Raw genomic sequence first — 19773 nt, 5'->3', positions numbered from 1 at the left:
TAGCCCCCTCCAGCCAAGCCCAGAGACCGAAGGCAGTGCAACTGCTGTCCAAGGGTCAGCCTCGTTAGGGTCGAACAAGCTCTTCTGGGGCCGGCGAATCTTTTAGCCACTCCCAGCTCTCAGACTTCTTTGTACATCAGGAGGGATGTTAATGACAGGAGGGGAAACCACAGAAACTAGAAGTGTTGAAGTGTTTGTCACAGCCACAGGCTCAGAGATCGAAAGCTGTAAGGGACCTCTAGTCCAACTCCCACATTTTACAAATAGGGAAACTGAGGCTCAGAGAGGACTTGTAGGATCATGGATGTGGAGCTGGAGAAAGCTCCTCATTAGCAGCTCCGGTTCCCTTCCCCCACTTGCTCAAGACTCTTGCTGCCCTTAAGGGGAAGTGGTCCTCCTTTGCCTCGCCCAGGACATCATCCATCAGCCTGTGTTTGCTGAGCACCCACCTAGGCCCAGCTTTCCAGCTCTTAGGGACATGCTGAGAGATGCTCGTGGGCCAGGATCCCTGCCACCAAAGAGGCAGCAGAGCCCGAGCCCAGAGGGTCCCTGAGAGCTGGTGCAGTTTGCTGTGAGACGCTGGGCCTGCAGTCATTCTCGGAGCCTCCCTTTCCTCACTGGCACTTCAACGGCACTCTCGGAACTCAGGCTTGTTCTGAGGAACAAATGGGAACAAGTCTAACAAGTCTAGGGTCTTTTACAGACACGGAGAATGGGCTTCATTACCGTCCAGGTAGCAAGGAAGAGACAATATCCCAGGGAAGCCTGACCTTGGCCTTAGCTTTGACCCCAATCCTGAGGCTAGAGGGGACGGACCTCCCATATCAGCTAGTCCAAACGCTTTGTTATTCAGAGAGGGAAACTGAGGCTCCGAGCTGAGGCATGACTAGAGAGGGCTGTCCGATCATTCCTTGGGGGTAAGAAGTCCAAGGAAGAGGGGCCAGAGGCCAGCCTGCCACTGTGGGTAACACAGGTGGGAAAAGCCCCAAGGGGATTGGCTCCTACCTGCCCCCTCGGGCCATCTCCCAGCTTCCCAAACCAGTCTCCTCTGCCAGCTCCGGACGCCCTGGATCTGCCTTCCCGGCCCCAAATAGGGTGCTGGTTCACAACAGAAGCGAGCTTTGGGATGGTCGAGGCCCCCCAGCTGGGCGGGCTGGGATGCCTGTGGAGTGTGCTCAGGGTTCTGGATTGGCGGGGGGCGGAGTTGCCTCCCTCATCTCACATCCCCGCCAGCTGCCACCCAGGCGACGGGCGCGACTGTAGGTGATGTGGGATAATTGCTCGTCGGTGGGCTCTTTTCTCCCGGCCGCCGGCCCAGTCCTGACCCCCCTGCCATCCCCCCCACCCCCGCCACCTCCCCGGGCGGGCAGCTCGGCTCGCTGAGCTTTTCCAAAAGCCTCTAATTGGATGACAGTAATCTGTGTCCTGCCCTAAGGCAGCTGGTCCGCCTAAGGGGCAATTATCCCCCTCGGGGCGGGCCGGTGACGTGGACGCTCCCCCGCCAGGCACGCGCCGCCCCATAAGTAGCCAGAACTCGGTGGGGAGGGAGGACGGAGGCGAGACCGACATCCACCCGTCCTCAGCTGCCCCGGGCCGCCAGTCAGTCTTGCTCGCGTTCGATCTCCAAGCGGCCCTCGACGCATGCAGTGAGTCCGCCCGAGCCTCGCCCACTGCCGACAGTCAGCCAGCCTCGACCGTGCTTTCCTCTCCAAGGTAGTGAGTGCACCAGCGCTCCGAGCTCAAGGTAGGCGCAGGGTCTGGCTCCACTTGGGGGCAGGGTTGGGAGGGGGAGCCGAGGCCGTAGCCGTGACCTTGACCAGATTCCAGGTAATAGACTTTGTAGCCCGCCTTTCTTCTACACTTTGTCTCTGCGCGGGTGTCCCGTGCAGGTTGTTGGAAACCTCAGAGCATCTCTTCCTGGCGACCGCCCGCCGGGCGCTTCCTAGGCGTGCCATCTCCCTGGGATTGTCCCCTGAGGATTGGGTATAGGGAGTGGCCCGGCTTAGGGCAGGGTACGGGTCGCCGTATCTTTGACATAAACTGTCCTGGGGCTCAGAGGAGCAGACAGTCTCTTGGGAATCTAGCGTCTGGGTTCTTAACGTGATGTTAACTGATGTCGGCGGGTCCGGGAACCTGGAGCGTGAAAAAAGATTACAGCTTTATCTTTACTTGTCTCTAACCGAATGAAACTTATCCGTTTCCTTCAATAATTTAAAAACACGATTCTGAGAAGGGTCCACGGGCTTCACCAGACTTATGTCCAAAGAGTCCAAGACCCAGACAAGGTTAAGAACCCCTGAGCTAGAGTTGGGGAGGGTGTGGCTTTATATCTCTCTGGTCAAAGGTCCTTCCTCAAATCCGTCCTGGAACAAGTGCAGTCCCTGTATCCATGAAACGGACAGCTGTCCTTTCCCTGAGTACAGGCAGACAATTACCTTTCAGTGACTGATGTCAGCGGTTTTCCCGTTCTCCCATTTTTCTATTCCCTGACTGGGTTTGGGGCAGATTCCAAGGCTTTGAAATTGGAAGTTCTGTTGACCAGCACTCTGTCAGTGAACTCACCAAGTCCTATTCCTCCAGTGTGACCTTGGGTAAGTAAGTCCCTTAACTTCTCTAGCCACAGTCAGCAAGTTTTCAAGTCAACATTTATGAAGTACCTACTATGTGCTGGGCGCTGCGCTAAGCACTGTCCCAGCTCTGAAGGAGCTCACAGTCTAATGGGGGAGACGACAAGCAAACAGCCATGTACAAAGAACATATAGACAAATTACAGAAAATCAACCAAGGGAAAGCACTAGCATGGGGGCGGGGGTCGTCAAGAAAGGCTTCTTGGAAAAGGTTGTTGTTGGTCCTTCAGTCTCCAGATATTTTAAGGCAATTGGGGTTAAGTGACTTGCCCAGGGTCATGCAGCTAGTAATCAGCTGAGGTCAGATTTGAACGCAGGGTCTCCCAACTTCAGAGCCAGTGCTCTCTTCGCTGTGCCACCTAGCTGCCCTCCTGTAGAAGGTGGAATTTTAGTGGAGATTTCAAGGAAGCTAAGGAAGCCAAGAGGCAGAGAGAAGAGAGAGGGATTTTCAGGACTGGGGGACAGCCAAGAAAAATGCCTGGGTGTGAAATAATGAGTCTTGTGTGAAGAACAGCCCAGAGGCCAGGGTCCCTGGGGTGGGGGTGGGGGATAATGTATGAGAAGAATTGGGGGGAGGAGGTAGGCATTTATAAGTCTTTGTTTGTCTCACCTCACGCCAGGCATTGTGTGTGTGCTAAGTACTGGGCACACAAAGAAAAGCGGAAACTCCCACAGAATTCGCATTCTAATTTCATGCTCCTCGACTGCAAAATGAGTTAAAGCAGATTTTCTCTGAGGTCCCTTACTGCCCTAGCTCTAAGGTCCAATGACCCCTTTCCTGCTTTCTTTCTTTCTAGGACTAATGACCTCTTTACCCTTGGGTAGGGGGGATCCTGGGGCAGCCAATCCCTCTACCTCTCCCTACCTTCCACCACTGCCCTGTCTTCACCTTTCAGATGCAGAGGTGCACCCGAAGCCTCCTCTTGGCCTCCCTCATCCTCTGTGCCACACTGTCAGAGACCCTGGGACTCGTGTTATCCGTAAGTGTTTTAGAACCCTAGCTGTTCCTTATGGTGGGGAGGGGGACAAACTCCCTCTTTTGTCTCAGAGAATAGTAGAAACACTGCTTTACATGCACAGAAAAAGTTTTCAGCTTTGAGCTGGGGGGTGGGGGAGTCCCTCCATATCCCCTAATCATAGGAAAAGAAGACTTTCAAATCCCCAGGAGCCCTGTACTGCCCCAAGCAATGCCACCTAAAGGGAGAGACCCCAGGGAGGAGCTAGAAGGGAAGATTTGGAAGAGGGGCTAAAGGCCAGGCAGGAAGGATCTGGGCTTTGGGGCAAGGGGAGGAAATTAAGTCCGTGGTCGACCTTAACCCCTGATTCTCTCAAAGCATTGACATCTCCTTGGGTTCATTTCCACCATGTTGGAAACGGCATTAAATCAGCTGGCTGAGGGGCAGCTAGGTGGCGCAGTGGATAGAGCACTGGCCCTGGATTCAGGAAGACCTGAGTTCAAATCCAGCCTCAGACACTTAACACTAAACTAGCTGTGTGACCCTGGGCAAGTCACTTAACCCCAATTGCCTCAAAAATAAAATAAAATAAAAACATTAAAAAAAAATCAGCTGGCTGGGCAAACATTTAATGAATTATAGGTAGGCCTCAATCTGGACAATCAATTCTAACCCTAAACCTAATGACTCTAAATAGAAGAGATTTCAGAGATCAGCATTAACAGATAATTATTAACAAACAACACTTGCTGTATTTGGGTCACTCTGCAACCTATGGGGGGAAGGGAGGATACCTGCAAAGTTGTATGTAGATAAAATATTGTCAAATGGAATCATTGAAAAATCAGTAAAAGAGTTTCATTTATTATAGGAACTCTGACAAGAACCTTTTGGCAAAATGAATACACTTTGTATTTGAATTGATACAATAATTGGTGGGCTAGTCACTCTCAGTACCCCAACAGAATCTGAATTTTTGGCTATTTGATTTAAAATAAGGTTCAACTAATCACCTATAAATAATGCTGTATGAAATCTAAGAGCCCAGAGATCAGCGAGTCTAACCTCCTGGCTTTACATGTGAAGAAACTGAGGCCCAGGATATCTTAGTCTCAATGAGTTAATGCAGTTTCCAAAATTACTAAAATCACCCCAATTTGCAGATGGCCCCAGGAGAATCTAGCTCCCCATGGCTCATCCCACACACTCTCTGGCATCCTGAAGGTTACTGGGCTTTGTTTTACCTTGTAAACGTTACCTGGGCTATGTTCATTCATTCATTCAATCCAAGGTTACTTGAAATAGAATTAAGTCTCAGCACACATCAAGTTAGATCATACCAAAAGAGGTTCTGGAACTGGAACTTTTTTATTTTTAAAAACTTTTATTTAATTAAAATGTTTATTTTTTGGAACTTTTTTTTCAAGCTAGGAACTATAGCAGGTAAAAAAAAATCCAGTTACCTAACTGTTCTTTCTCCCTTTGGTTAAGGCCAAGGAAAAGAGAGGCTGGACCTTGAACAGTGCTGGTTATCTCCTTGGTCCACGTAAGTGAAAGAAACCTTTATTTTCTCTTCCAAGGTGAATAAGACAAATATTTAGAGTCTTTCTTTCAAGCTGGAGTTCTGTCACTATGTAGCTGAGTTATCGGAGGCAAAGCTTTCTCCTTCGTTAGGTCTCAGTGTCTTCATCTAGAAAATGAGGGGGTTGGACCAAGCTTCCAATTGAAAATTACATGTTTCTAAATCTTCTCCTTTATAAAAGGATGTGCAGTCAGTTGTTCACTGTTTGAATGAATTAAAATATGTAGACTGGGACAGATAAAGAAAGGTAAGTGGGTCTAAACAAAAAGACTTTTCTTGGGATAAATGAATACTTTTTTATAGAACCCCAAAGCTCTCAATAAATCTGGGGGATGTGGATAAAATTAGGTTGATTCAGATGAGCAGGGAGAAGTGGTGATGGAGAATTACTCATCTGTGAATTATCTTGAAGTTTTAATCAATAGGTCCCAAGAAAGCACTTAACTACACTGGAGTTGGGGGAGAGGGAAGAGCAGAGAACTACCTGTGCCTTATTGAGGTACTATCCTGGGCTTTCTCACTCCTGCCCCATAAAGTCAAGTCCCTGCTCCCTTGTAACCCATCGTTCTTTTGGGGAGATTAGCAAACACCACTCCAGTTGCTTAACTCCAATCTGAATAAGAAGAGGCTTTTGCAGACTGGAGGAGGGTTGGACATACTGTGAGGGTCCTTTGTTAGAGTAGGAATGTGGACTTGTCATAGAAATGTCTATGTAGGTGACCTGGCCCAGCAAGGTGGCACTCAGGACTTTTCCTCAATGACTCTGCTGGGTGGAATTCCTCCCTTGGGTAGGATGGATTGTTGCAACCAATCCAAATTCTAGCTACCATGGAGAGAGGCATGAAGCTTCTGGGACCTAGTGGTTACAGTCTGTGATCCTCGGCTGCTGCCTCACTGCATTGTATTGCATTTGAGACGAGGAATCACAGAACTTTGGCTTTGGAAGGGTTCTTAAATTCACCTTGTCTAACCCTGGCCTTTTACAGATGTGGAAACAGAGACACTCAGGCTTATGCTCAGGATATGAAAGCTAACTAGTGTCAATGCTGGGGACAGGAACACAGGTCTGGATTTTAGCCCTTCAGGTTTTGTTTTTCACTGTATCATAGCTACTGTTCCTTTATGTGTTTGCTGAAATAGCTCATTAGGCAAACAAAGCTCCCCCCAATTGGAACCCTAGAAAAGAGAAGAGTATTTTTGAAGGGAATTTTCCATGCATCCCATTTGAAGCAGATGACAGGTGTTAGACCAGACTTTGTTGTTTGTTTGTTTGTTTGTGAGGCAATTGGGGTTAAGTGACTTGCCCAGGGTCACACAGCTAGTAAGTGTTAAGTGTCTAAGGCCGGATTTGAACTCAGGTCCTCCTGACTCCAGGGCTGGTGCTCTATCCACTGCACCACCTAGCTGCCCCCAGACTTTGTTTTAAAGTGGCAGGCACGGTGGGTTTCTTGTGACATTGAAAACATTCCCAGACAGTCAGTGAGCTAGCTGTTAAGGGCTCCAGTTAATCCAGAGCTCACCAATATACTTCTTGCAGCTTCCTTGACCCCCTCTTCCAAGAATCCAACCAGCAAAGGTTGTCATCACTGTCAGCATCTGCTGACTGCCCTGGTATATGGACAGGTTCAAGCTTCAGGGAGATAACAGTATAGAAAGGCACAAAGAGTGTGCAGACCATTAGATAGAAGGAAATGTCTTTGTGAATCTGTTCGAATTGGGTTCAGATTTCAGCCTGAGGAACCTTGGCATAGGCTGCCCCCCGCCCAGCCCCTTCTGAACTGTCCTTCCTCCTCACCTTTGAGGCCTGTAACTTCTAGTTCCCTTCAAGGCTCAGCTCAGGGGCTACTTCCTAGAGGGGGATTTTCTTGATGCCCCCAGTTGAAGCCACTTTGTATAATTCTGTATTTGCTTCTCTCAGTATATGTTATTTTCTCATAGTTAGAGGTTGTTTCCTTTTTGTAAAGACAAAATGGGGGCTAGTGCCTGGGTTGTAACAAGCATTGACTAAGTGCTTGTGGAATAACTAAATGGATGTGTGCCAGCAGCTGGGGAAATAAACCCAGAAATGGATATCCTCAAAGGAGCTGGCTTACAAAGATATGAGAGAGGTTGGCTATTTCTCTGTCCTATCGGATATTTCTCTTCTCTTTAGCTCCAGGAGGGTTCTTCTTATGATTTGCTACTATAAAGGGGAAAAGATTCTCAGGAATACCCAAACAGCAACAACAGTAGCAAAAACAATACTTCCTAGCCAGTAGTAACCTCACCTAGATTAGTAAGAAAAGTAGTGGCATCTCAACCGCGCCATGAGGGGTCCCTGCGGAAAATCCCTTACGTTGGAATCCATATCTCAGCATGATTCTATATGGGAGCAGTCCTTGGATGAACTGGAGGTCTCCTGAGGGTAGCCAGGTGGGAGTTGTTAGCTTCCAGCCATCCAGGGTTTCAAGCCCTAAATAAAGACAATGTCTGTATATGGTCTATACAAAGGGACCAGCAATGGGACCAGCTGGAAAACTTGCCTCCCAATGAGTGACCAGATTACTTCAGACTGTGAGTTGTCTTTATAGCATTTTTGTTGGACTGGAAAGGCTGCTCGATGTCAAGGAAGTGGCCCAAGTATCCACCATGGGGATCCTCAGTCAATGGTTCTTAGCTTGATGTGTTGTTGGTTCTGGTTTCTTTGGATTGCTGACAGCAGCTCTTGAACCCTTTCCCCTGGCCCAGGAATTCAATACAGCCCCACTGGCCCTGCCCGAGGAAGAGGCCACAAACTCTTTCCTTCTTTGCTTGACTCAATAGATGCGGTTGATAACCACAGATCATTTAATGACAAGCATGGCCTTGCTGGCAAACGAGAGTTGCAGGCTGAAGATGGCATGAAGCCAGGTAAGGACACAGGCACTGCCACTTTCCTAACTGCCACAGACGTTTTCCTTGATTCATTTCTGCCCATAACTGTTGTTTAGAGCTCCTGGAAGGGGCAGGACCCAGAGCCAGCTTTTAGGGGATCTCCCTCTGCCCTATAGCTAATTCTCTCTGTTTGCATGGGCACATCAATGGTAACCTTTCACGTCTACTGTCAAATATTGTCATTGCATTATTTTTCTTCATTTTATAGAAGAGGAAACTTAGGAACTGACATATTAAGATATTCAATAGCAGGACCAGAGGGTCATTTTAAAAGGAATTCTTTCAAGGAAGGGTTTAAAAAGCAGTAAGAATATATATATATATATATATATATATATATATATATATATATTTTTTTTTTTTTTTGCGGGGCAACGGGGGTTAAGTGACTTGCCCAGGGTCACACAGCTAGTGTCAAGTGTCTGAGGCTGGATTTGAACTCAGGTACTCCTGAATCCAGGGCCAGTGCTTTATCCACTAAGCCGCCCAGCTGCCCCCAGTAAGAGTATTTTTGAAGGGAGAAAATGACAGGAGTTAGACCAGACTGTCTTAAAGTGGTAGGCACAGTGGAAAACATTCCCAGACAGCCACCAAGCTAGCTTAGAAATGCCCCAGAGTCAGAGAAGTGGCCAGTGTGTTCCTTGTAGCCTCTGTGACTAAAGGAAACTCCCAGAACAACCTTATTCTTTTTTTTTTGGCAGGGAAATGTGGGTTAAGTGACTTGCCCAGGGTTACACAGCCAATATGTGTCAAGTGTCTGAGGTCAGATTTGAACTCAGGTCCTCTTGAATCCAGGGCCAGTGTTTTATTCACTGTGCTACCTAGCTGCCCTATTCCTTTCTCTATTTAGCCTGTCCACATCCTAGCAGTTACTGAGTCCTCAGAGTCCTCCCAGCTCCTCCTCACCATTCCTCCCCCACTACTCCAGTTCATGTTCATATCTCCTCTCCTGAGGGCATTTCCCTGGTGTCCTCACTTCTAGTCTCACCTTTATCCAACTTCTCCTGCCAGACTAGTCTTTATACAGCCCCGTGCTCTTGACACCTGAGGTAGCCAACACTGTAACCAAACAGGCTACCATGTGAAGAGATGCACTACATTCTTCCTGGGGTGTATTGATTCTCTGCTTTAACACCCAGGTGGACTTTTAGGAGAGGTATTGTATAACCACCTTGGTCAACTTAATCTTCCTACATAATGGTCATACTTTGACACTGCCCCTCAAAGCACCATATAATCCATATGCAGTGACTGGGAATAATCCAATACTTCCTCTTCCCTGCCTTCACTCCCAACTCACAAGCCCAGATTTGTTTCTCCACTTCCCTGTGTTCCAGAACAATACTTGGGGTCTCTTTACATGCTCTTAGGCTAACAAGCTGCTCGAATGTCTGGGGGGAGAATCGGTCTGGGTGAACAACATTTTCCAATGTGAATTGTTTCCTACTTTTAGGAAGCTCCAGAACTCTTACAGGCTATGAGGAGAGTAGTAGTTTATTGGAAAATAAATACCGAACACTAAAAACTCTAGTTTAAATTTTGTTTCCTGTTAAGGAGAATGAATTTTTCCCCTGACCCAAGAGAGTATTGATGAATAATATGAATAATTTCCAGCTTGAAATCTATGATGCTCTGAAGTCTTTTATTCACTACTTATGCTTTCCAGGAAACTTTGCAAGGCCCACAGCTGATGACAACATTGTTCGTACGGTACTTGAGTTTCTGACGTACTTGCATCTCAAAGGTATGTAAAAGCACCTTCTATTTTTCATGCCTCAACTCTCAGAATGCTGACTACTTTGGAGAGTTGTTGAGAAAACAATGAATGCTAGAGCTTTCTCACATCCAGGTTTTACCAGATGTTGAAATTTGACAATTTTGTGAAAACCTCAATAGCAGAAAGAACCATGACCCTGCTAAACTCTTTTAAAAAATCAATCAATCAGGGCAGCTAGGTGGCACAGTGGATAGAGCACCGGCCCTGGATTCAGGAAGACCTGAGTTCAAATCCGACCTCAGACACTTTACACACTTACTAGCTGTGTGACCCTGGGCAAGTCACTTAACCCCAATTGCCTCACCAAAAAAAAAAATCAATCAATCAATATTGATCAATCATTCAATCAACCAATACCAGAGATTTCAAGGAAAGTCTGAGGTTCCAGACATGATTTTTTCCATGGGAAGCTCTCCCTCCTCAGGAGAGGGCTTCCTAGGGCTTGCATAGGAATGTTGTATAGGAAAGGGATGAAGGGTTTGGTTGGCATTTTTTATATCTCCTGCAGTTGGGTCGAAGCTTTCTCTTTGGTTAATTTTACTTGAGTCCTCTGCAGGCACGAAGTCTTATTAACTCCTAAACTGCCAGTAGTATTTTATCATATATTTGCCTTAGACGGCCAACAAGTTTGTCCAGGTGATGACTCATGTTCAGTATGAGACTGAAGGAGAAAATTGAGTTATGCAGTAAAATCTTATTAATTCTGATGAATCATGGGAATCCACTGTACCACCAGTTGCCTCAAGTCACACGTGAACTTGGATACATTGCTATACAGTCATACTGCAAACTTTGTGTGTATATATAAATGTATATTGTGCACAGGTACATGCATATGACCTGAAATTACACATCCATTAATCACAAGAAAATTAATGGATTCTGCATGGGCATTTATCTCCTTTACGGTCTATGAGCACATCAAAATGCTATTTGTTGCACCATGAAAATGGAGAAATTATACTTGTGTTCATTTGTTCCTTTTTAAGGCTACTTACTGGATTAAAAAGCCATCTCTACTTCCCTTAGTTTAGGTGTTTGTTTATAGATCAGCAACTGCTTCAGAGAATGGGCAGAGAGAGACATTTGACACTGAAACATTACAAACCCCTTGATATTTTATTCACCATAAATATCTTGGTAAAGTGGAAAGCAAAGGAATTAGGAGAAAACTGAGCTTCACCAGAAACCTGGGAATGTGGGTGCTGAAGTTCCTTGTGTCTGATTCAAATCATGGCAAGACCTTTGGAAAAACCCCTTTAAGAGGGAAGGGCTGGTAACTTCTTCCTAGGGTAGGAAAAGCAGTCATTAGCAGAGGGAGGGTCTGAATGTAGAGGACACTTCAGTAGTAAAAGGATCTATAGTCTCAGGTGTGCTGAAATCCGTTTCTTCCCGTCACCCCCCAACATTATACTAATAATGTAGTCTAGCACTGTTTTTTCACCTGCTGTGATTTTTGTCCATGGCATCCTTGAGACTTTGCAGCAAGGATCTGTCCACTGTGCTGAATATTTGAGAACCATCTGTAGAAATCATTTTTCTGTCTTTAGGACAATTTAGAAATATGCATCTTTAGTGCTGTCTGAAATCAATGAATTGGGAGAGCAATAATGCAGAAGACTTGAGAAATGCTAATGTATTATTTATATTTAGGCCCATACCTAGAGAAGACAGTAAATGATTTATGTGACTATCCTGTGGCCAGGTAACTCATAAATGTAGCCCAGCCCCCCAGGACTAATCCCACTCTGACATCTGTGTCCTTTAAGTATTACTGAAATGATATTTTGTTTGGACTCTTACAGAAGCTGGGGCTCTTGATAATCTGCCATCTGCAATCTCATCAGAAGAAACAAATCAATCCTGAGAGAATGTGCTTTTTTTTGTTGTTTTTTGTGTCTGTGATTGTGTGCTTTAAGGTCAAACTTTACCGAGGGCTTTGACAGAATGGAGTTCAAAGTGTGGTGGTTTGCAGTAATCTACAAACTTAACATGTAGTAAACTCTTCCTGTCTCTTCTGCCCTTATTATTGTGATGTTAGAATTTGACATTTTGCTTTCGTAAATATTTTCATTTATGTGATAAAATAAAAAAAATAGCAATTGATTTTGACTGTCTGGTTCCTCTATAATCATGTTTCTAAAACAGAAATGCCTCCCGATTCTGTCACGTGTACTTCCTGATACTCCAGATAGGCCTGGGACACTTTGTTTTTTCACCAGCAAGACATAGCACACAGGAATGCAACTTCATTTTAATATTAACCTGGTCAAAATAATTAGAATAACAAATTAGCTTCTATAAATAAGAGAAGTTCAGAACATAGAGCAAAGACAAATAGAAGTTCGGAGTATTTGCTCTTTTGCTTTCCATGAGACTGTTCCATAAGTTGGAAAATCACGAGCTGACTCTATGGGTATTTAACGGATTGAACTTAAGAAGATAATTGTTGTTGTTAGCATGTTGTATAAAGAAAAAGAGGTCTTTCTTCACAAGAAAAGAGGCTTTGGAGGCAGAGGTCCCATAAAAGGGCAGCAATATATATATATATATATATATATATATATATATATATATATATATATATATATTTGCTGGAAAATGAGGGTTAAGTGACTTGCCCAGAGTCACACAGCTAGTAAGTGTCAAGTGTCTGAGGCCAGATTTGAACTCAGGTACTCCTGAATCCAAGGCTGGTGCTTTATCCACTGCACCACCTAGCTGCCCCCAAAGGGCAGCAACATTAATCCTGATTCTGAGGTCCTGCAGAAAGAGGGCATCCGGGGCTACCAGTCATCCTGATGCATATCTTGCCACTGGACCCAGATGGCTCCAGAGAAGACAGTGAGGCTGGTGACTTTGCACAGCCCTCCCTCACTTAAATCCAATTCACTTGCAAGTCAGGACATCACCTTCCTGATTTTATTGGTGCTCTTCCTTACTACTAGGTAGCACTTTTAGGTGGCATTCATGTTACTGCTGCTTCTGCTGCTACTCCTCATTATCAGAATGCTACCACTGTTATACATAGAGTAGTTATATTAATTTGGTTTATGTGTATATGGCCCTTTAAAGTTACATTACTACTGCTGCTGCTTCTGCTGCTATTCCTTATTACCAGATAGCACTTTAAAGTTATGTTACTACTACTGCAGCTGCTGCTACCCCTCCTTATTACTAGGTAGCACTTTAAGGTGGCATTACTGCTACTGCTGTTATTGCTGTTACTCCTTATTAGATAGGTATTCCTGTTATATATACAGCAGTTATATTAATTTGTGTATGTATGTATGTATGTATGTATGTGTATGTGTGTATATGTGTGTCTGTGTGTATATATATATATATATATATATATATATATATATATATATATATCCCTTGAAGTTTACATTACTTCTGGTGATGCTTCTGCTACTTTTCCTTATTACTAGTCAGCACTTTAAGGTTATATTACTACTACTGCAGCAGCTGCTACTCCTCCTTCTTATTACTAAGTAGCACATTACCCTTGCATTACTACTCCTATACTTTTGCTGCTACTTCTTATTACTAGACAGCAGTTTAAATTTACATTACTTATACAGTTACTACTACAGTTTCTGCTGCTACTCCTCATTACTAGATAGGACTATAAGGTTACAATAACACTACTACTGCTGCTGCTATTTTTTGTCTTCCTTATTACTAGGTAGCATAGATAGCTACTACTCTTATACATATACATAGATATATAGAAACATGTGTTATATTAATTTGTTTTATGTGTTTATAGCCCTTTACTTCTACCACATTTCTACTACTGTTACTACTAGGGCTGCTGCTGTTGCTGCTGCTACTTCTCAGCAGATAGCGCCTTAAGGTTGCAACACTACTAATGCGGCTGCTGCTACTTCTCTTCCTTACTACTAGGCAGGACTTTAATGTGGCATTCCTGCTACTGCTGTTATTTCTCCCACTCCTTATTAGATAGGTATTCCTGTTATATATACAGCATTTACACACACACACACACACATCCTTTTAAATTTACATTATTTCTACGGCTGCTTCTGCTTCTTTTCCTTATTACTAGATAGCACTTTAAGGTTACATTATTACTACTGTTATCACTACTGTTGCTACTCCTTATTACCATGTAGCACTTTAAGGTTGTATTATTATTGCTCCTGCTGCTACTCCTCCTCACTGCTAGGTGGCAGTTTAAGTAGGCATTACCGCTATTGCTATTACTGTTGGTGATCATTGTTACTAGACAGCTAGTAGTGTTTTGTATATAGTAGTCATAATTTTTTTTTATCTGTTCATGGCCCTTTAATGTTACATTACTACTGCTGCTACTACTAGGGCTACTGTTGCTACTCCTTATTACCAGATAGCACTTTAAGGTTGCATTGCTACTCCTCCTCCTGCTGCTACTTCTACTGTTATATATAGTTTGCCATATATAGATATTATGTAATTTGTTATATATATAAGTACTATATTATACATAAGTGCACACATATTGTAATATATGATATAGAATAGAACAGTGCCTAACTGCAATGTGAATTTCATTGAATTAAAAATGTGGATTAGAAAGATATACTCTTTGATTCTGTTGGATATAAATTTAATTCTTATGACTGGTATAATCGTTTAAAAAATTCTTTAGACATACAAAAGACTAACAGTTTGAAGTAATTAATTTTGAGTTTTCATTTTAGTTGCAGCCTGGAAATAACAAAAGATTCAATACCTACCCATTATACCACACTGCCAATCTTCTGAGTGAGTTAAAAGTGAAGTTAGACAAGCACTTGTTAGCTGTGCTCCCACACCTTTTCAAGATGGTTTGTAAGGAGACTTTCAAAGGATTTCTGCCTGGTGGAAAGGGGCTATGCCAGTTAGAACTAACCTAACTCCTCAGAGCTTTTTTGCCTGGGTGAAAATTGGTCATCTAGAATCTTAGAGTACTTAGCTCAGCACCCTTTAAGCTTATCTAATAGTCAGAGGTGTGAATTCTAAGTCTAAGGCTTGTCGGGGCAGCTAGGTGGCGCAGTGGATAGAGCACTGGCCCTGGAGTCAGGAGTACCTGAGTTCAAATCCGGCCTCAGATACTTAACACTTACTAGCTGTGTGACCCTGGGCAAGTCACTTAACCCCAATTGCTTCACTAAAAAAAAACAATAATAATAAAATAAAAAACTAAGTCTAAGGCTTTACATCTATTTCCTAGTATTGTTAATATAAAATTGAATACTTTCTATTGTGAAACTTTGTAACACCAATGTAGATAGGAAAAGAAATTCTCTGGCAATTTATATACTGTTAAGCTATAAATTCAGCTATTAGAGTTGTCTAAAGGCTGCTCTTTCTTCAGATTATTTTCATTCAGTTTACAATAATGAAAAGAAAGTTCTTCTGTTTTTTTTATCTGATAAGATTTTTGACATGATTATCAGTTGGTTTCCACTCTGCTGGTGACATGGTACAAGGTTCCATCATGTTTCAACTTGAGAGCTAGTTAGAATGACAAAGTTTAGAGATCAGTTTATGTAAATTTCACTTAAATTTGCTCAACATTATTTTCTGTATGAGGTCATTTGGAAATGCATTCAATGGAGTCAAGGTTACCTGACTGGAAATGGATTTTTGCTTCATGTTTCAAATGCATAATATTGTTTCTGACATTGTATAGAAGCTTTTGGGAACACAGCTTCTTTTGTGTTGCTAGATTACGAGCTGAACTGTTAAAGGATAAGAACATGTTTGAAAACTGAATATTTTGAAGAACTATAATCGAAGAAATGGGAAACTTTCAGTTTGCCTACTGAAAAGAGTTTTGTTGGCTGTCCACTAAGAAAATAGAATCCCATCCCCCACTGCAAACACTTCTTGATTAGAGGGGGGTGATAACTAGGAATTTGCTTATAGTATAGGACTGTTTATTGTGAATTTTGAAGTTATAGTTGGAGTGATATATATACACATATGTATATGTATGTAGACACACATTTTAGATATATATATGTATGTGTAGATATACATACATACACACATTTATATATATGCTGAAGTTACATTTTAAGCAACTTAATCTTTAAAAATTTTTTTTCTGATAAAAGTATTTTTTTTCCAGTTACATGTAAAGATAGTTCTCAACATTTGTTTATACCAGTTTTCTAATTTCAGATTTTTCTCCCTCCCCCCTCCCCCCTCCCCCCTCCCCTAGACAGCAGGTAATCTGATATAGGTTTTATATATATATATATATATATATATATATATATATATATATATATATATATATATATATATATATATAAACACCAAACATATTTCTGCATTAGTCATGTTATAAGAGGAGAAACAGAGCAATGAGGAAAAATCTCAAAATAGAGAAACAACAGCACCAAAAACAAAAGAAAAAGTATGGTTCAATCAGCATCCATACTCCACAGTTCTTTTTTTTTTTCCTGGATTTGGAGATCCCTTTCCATCATGAGTCCCCTGGAACTCTCCTGTACCATTGCATTGGTGAGAAGAACCTAGTCCATCACAGTAGATCAACACTCAATGTTGATGATACTGTGTACAATGTTCTTCTGGTTCTGCTCATCTCACTCATCATCAGCTCACCCAAGACCCTCCAGGTTTCTCTGAACTCCTCCTGCTCATCATTTCTTACAGCACAATAGAATTCCATTACATTCATATACCACAACTTGTTCAGCCATTCCCCAATTGATGGGCAGTCCCTCAATTTCCAATTCCTTGCCACCACAAAAAGAGCAGGTATAAATATTTTTGTATATGTGGGTCCTTTTCCCTTTTTTTATGATCTCTTTGGGAAAAAGACCTAAAAATGGTATTGCTGGGTCAAAGGGTATGCACAGCTTTATAGCCCTTTGGGCATAGTTTCAGATTGCTCTCCAGAATGGTTGGTTCAGTTCACAGCCCCACCAACAATGCATCAGTGTTCCAATTTTTTCACAGCCTCTCCAACATTTATTATTTTCCTTTTTTGTCATTTTAGCCAATCTGATAGGTGTTAGGTGGTACCTCAGAGTTGTTTTAATTTGCATCTCTCTAATCATTAGAGATTTAGAGCATTTTTTCATATGGGAATAGATAGCTTTGATTTCTTCATCAGAAAACTGCCGGTTCATATCCTTTGACCATTTTTCAATTGGGGAATGACTTGGATTCATATAAATTTGATTTAGTTCCCTACATATTTTAGAAATGAGACCTTTATCAGAAGTACTGGCCATAAAAAATGTTTCCCAGCTTTCGGCATCACTTTTAATTTTGTATGCAGTGCTTCTGTTTGTACAAAACCTTTTTTTGTTTTTGTTTTTGTTTTAATTAATAAATTATTTTATTTTTCCGTTACATGTAAAGATAGTTCTCATCTTTTGTTTATACAAGCTTTACAATTTCAGATTTTTCTCCCTCCCTCCCCTCCCTTCCTCCTCCCCTAGACAGCAGGTAATCTGATATAGGTTTTATACACACACACACACACACACACACACACACACACACACACACACACACACACATACACACACACACACATATATACACCTAATAACATTAATCCTATTTCTGCATTAGTCATGTTATAAGAGAAAAAATCAGAGCACTGATGAAAAACCTCAAAATAGAAAAAAACAACAGTCCCCAAAACAAAAGAAATAGTATGGTTCATTCAGCATCTATACTCCGCAGTTCTTTTTTTTTTTCTTGGATTTGGAGATCCTCTTCCATCATGAGTTCCCTGGAACTCTTCTGTACCATTGCATTGGTGAGAAGAATATAGTCCATCACAGTAGATCAACACTCAATGTTGATGATACTGTGTACAATGTTCTTCTGGTTCTGCTCATCTCACTCATCATCAGCTCACGCAAGACCCTCCAGGTTTCTCTGAACTCCTCCTGCTCATCATTTCTTACAGCACAATAGTATTCCATTGTATTCATATACCACAACTTGTCCAGCCATTCCCCAATTGATGGACACCCCCTCAACTTACAATTCCTTGCCACCACGTAAAGAGAAGCTATAAATATTTTTGTACATGTGGGTCCCTTTCACCCTTTCATGATTTCTTTGGGAAAAAGACCCAAAAGTGGTATTGCTGGGTCAAAGGGTATGCACAGCTTTATCGCCCTTTGGGCATAATTCCAAATTGCTCTCCAGAATGGTTGGTTCAGTTCACAGCCCCACCAACAATGCATCAGTGTTCCAATTTTTTCACAGCCTCTCCAACATTTATTATTTTCCTTTTTTGTCATTTTAGCCAATCTGATAGGTGTTAGGTGGTACCTCAGAGTTGTTTTAATTTGCATCTCTCTAATCATTAGAGATTTAGAGCATTTTTTCATATGGGAATAGATAGCTTTGGTTTCTTCATCAGAAAACTGCCTGTTCATATCCTTTGACCATTTCTCAATAGGGGAATGACTTGGATTCTTATAAATTTGTACAAAACCTTTTTAATCTAATGTAATAAAAACCCTCCATTTTGCATTTCATAATATTCTCTATCTCTTGTTTGGTCACAAACTGTTCTTCTCTCCAAAGATCTGAAAGGTAGACTATTCCTTCCTCTCTTAATTTACCTATGGTATCACCTCTTATGTCTAAATCATGTACCCATTTTGACCTTTTTTTTTTTTGCAGGGCAATGAGGGTTAAGTGACTTGCCCAGGGTCACACAGCTAGTAAGTGTCAAGTGTCTGAGGCCAGATTTGAACCCAGGAACCCCTGAATTCAGGGCTGGTGCTTTATCCACTGCACCACCTAGCTGCCCCGACCTTATTTTAGTATAAGGTGTAAGATGTTGGTCTATGCCTAATTTCTGCCATACTATCTTCCAGTTTTTCCAGCAGTTTTTGTCAAATACTGAGTTCCTATTCCAGAAGCTGGAGTCTTTGGGTTTATCGAACACTACATTACTAGTGTCATTTACTACTGTGTCTCCTGTGCCTAGCCTATTCCATTGATCCTCCACTCTATTTCTTAGCCAGTACCAGATAGTTTTGATGACTGTTGCTTTATAGTAAAGCTCCAGATTTGGTACAGCTAACCCACCTTCCTGTGCATTTTTTTCATTATTTCCCTTGATATTCTTGACTTTTTGTTTTTCCAGATGAATTTTGTTATCATTTTTTCTAGCTCTGTAGAATAATTTTTAGGTAGTCTGATTGGTATGGCACTGAATAAGTAAATTAATTTAGGTAGAATTGACATTTTTACTCTATTAGCTCAGCCTATCCATGAGCAATTGATATCTTTCCAATTATTTAGATCTGATTTGAATTGTGTGAAAAGTGTTTGGTAATTGTGTTCATATAGTTCCTTGGTTTGTCTTGGCAAGTAGACTCCAAAGTATTTTATATTATCTACCATTACTTTAAATGGAATTTCTCTTTCTATCTCTTGCTGCTGGACTTTGTTGGTCATGTATAGAAATGCTGATAATTTATGTGGATTTATTTTTATATCCTGCTACTTTAGGCAACTTAGTCTTAACCAGTCAAAAGATTTATTTTTGCTTGAAAGGTTGAATATGAGATCGATAACTGTCAATCTAGAGGTTTGTAGCTATCATATATTCACTATGTTTGTGAACTTACAGAATATTATCAATTTATTAGCTTCTAATGACTGCCCTTTTACATCAGGATGAATTTTAAGCTGTTTTTGAAGAGCAGAAATACTAATAGAAAGGAATGTCAAGTAAAATTTCTTTTTTGTGATTTTTAGAAAGTCTGCTAAATTTTGCTAGCTAATTTATTGTAACAACATGAAAGTAGTTTATATCCATCCCTCAGCATTATTAGTGAAATTTGCTGTCCAGGGTAAACTTTTATGGGACAGTATTGAGTCTGATCCCAGACACGATTATGGAGAAATGCCATT

At 42.0% G+C, this 19773-nt stretch overlaps 1 protein-coding gene across 1 annotated transcript; it reads left to right on the top strand.

The window, feature by feature from the left end:
• The first annotated feature begins 1546 nt into the window (after positions 1-1546).
• On the top strand, positions 1547-11816 carry GAL (galanin and GMAP prepropeptide). Its single transcript, XM_043973354.1, has 6 exons — positions 1547-1744; positions 3524-3607; positions 5075-5129; positions 7968-8054; positions 9745-9822; positions 11661-11816. Exons 2-6 carry the CDS (start codon positions 3524-3526, stop codon positions 11720-11722), a joined length of 366 nt encoding a protein of 121 aa, XP_043829289.1. The 5' UTR covers positions 1547-1744; the 3' UTR covers positions 11723-11816.
• Positions 11817-19773: the final 7957 nt, after the last annotated feature.

Source organism: Dromiciops gliroides, chromosome 6, assembly GCF_019393635.1.
Source record: "Dromiciops gliroides isolate mDroGli1 chromosome 6, mDroGli1.pri, whole genome shotgun sequence".
Classification (NCBI taxonomy): domain Eukaryota; kingdom Metazoa; phylum Chordata; class Mammalia; order Microbiotheria; family Microbiotheriidae; genus Dromiciops; species Dromiciops gliroides.
The sequence above is the reverse complement of the archived record's forward strand: the minus strand, read 5'-3'. Positions and strand labels throughout refer to the sequence as shown.

Coding starts and splice junctions, on each gene's coding strand:
- GAL (XM_043973354.1), top strand. CDS start 3,524: ATGCAGAGGTGCACCCGAAGCCTCCTCTTGGCCTCCCTCATCCTCTGT. Junction 3,608..5,074: donor CCCTGGGACTCGTGTTATCC/GTAAGTGTTTTA, acceptor CCTTTGGTTAAG/GCCAAGGAAAAGAGAGGCTG. Junction 5,130..7,967: donor TGGTTATCTCCTTGGTCCAC/GTAAGTGAAAGA, acceptor TTGACTCAATAG/ATGCGGTTGATAACCACAGA.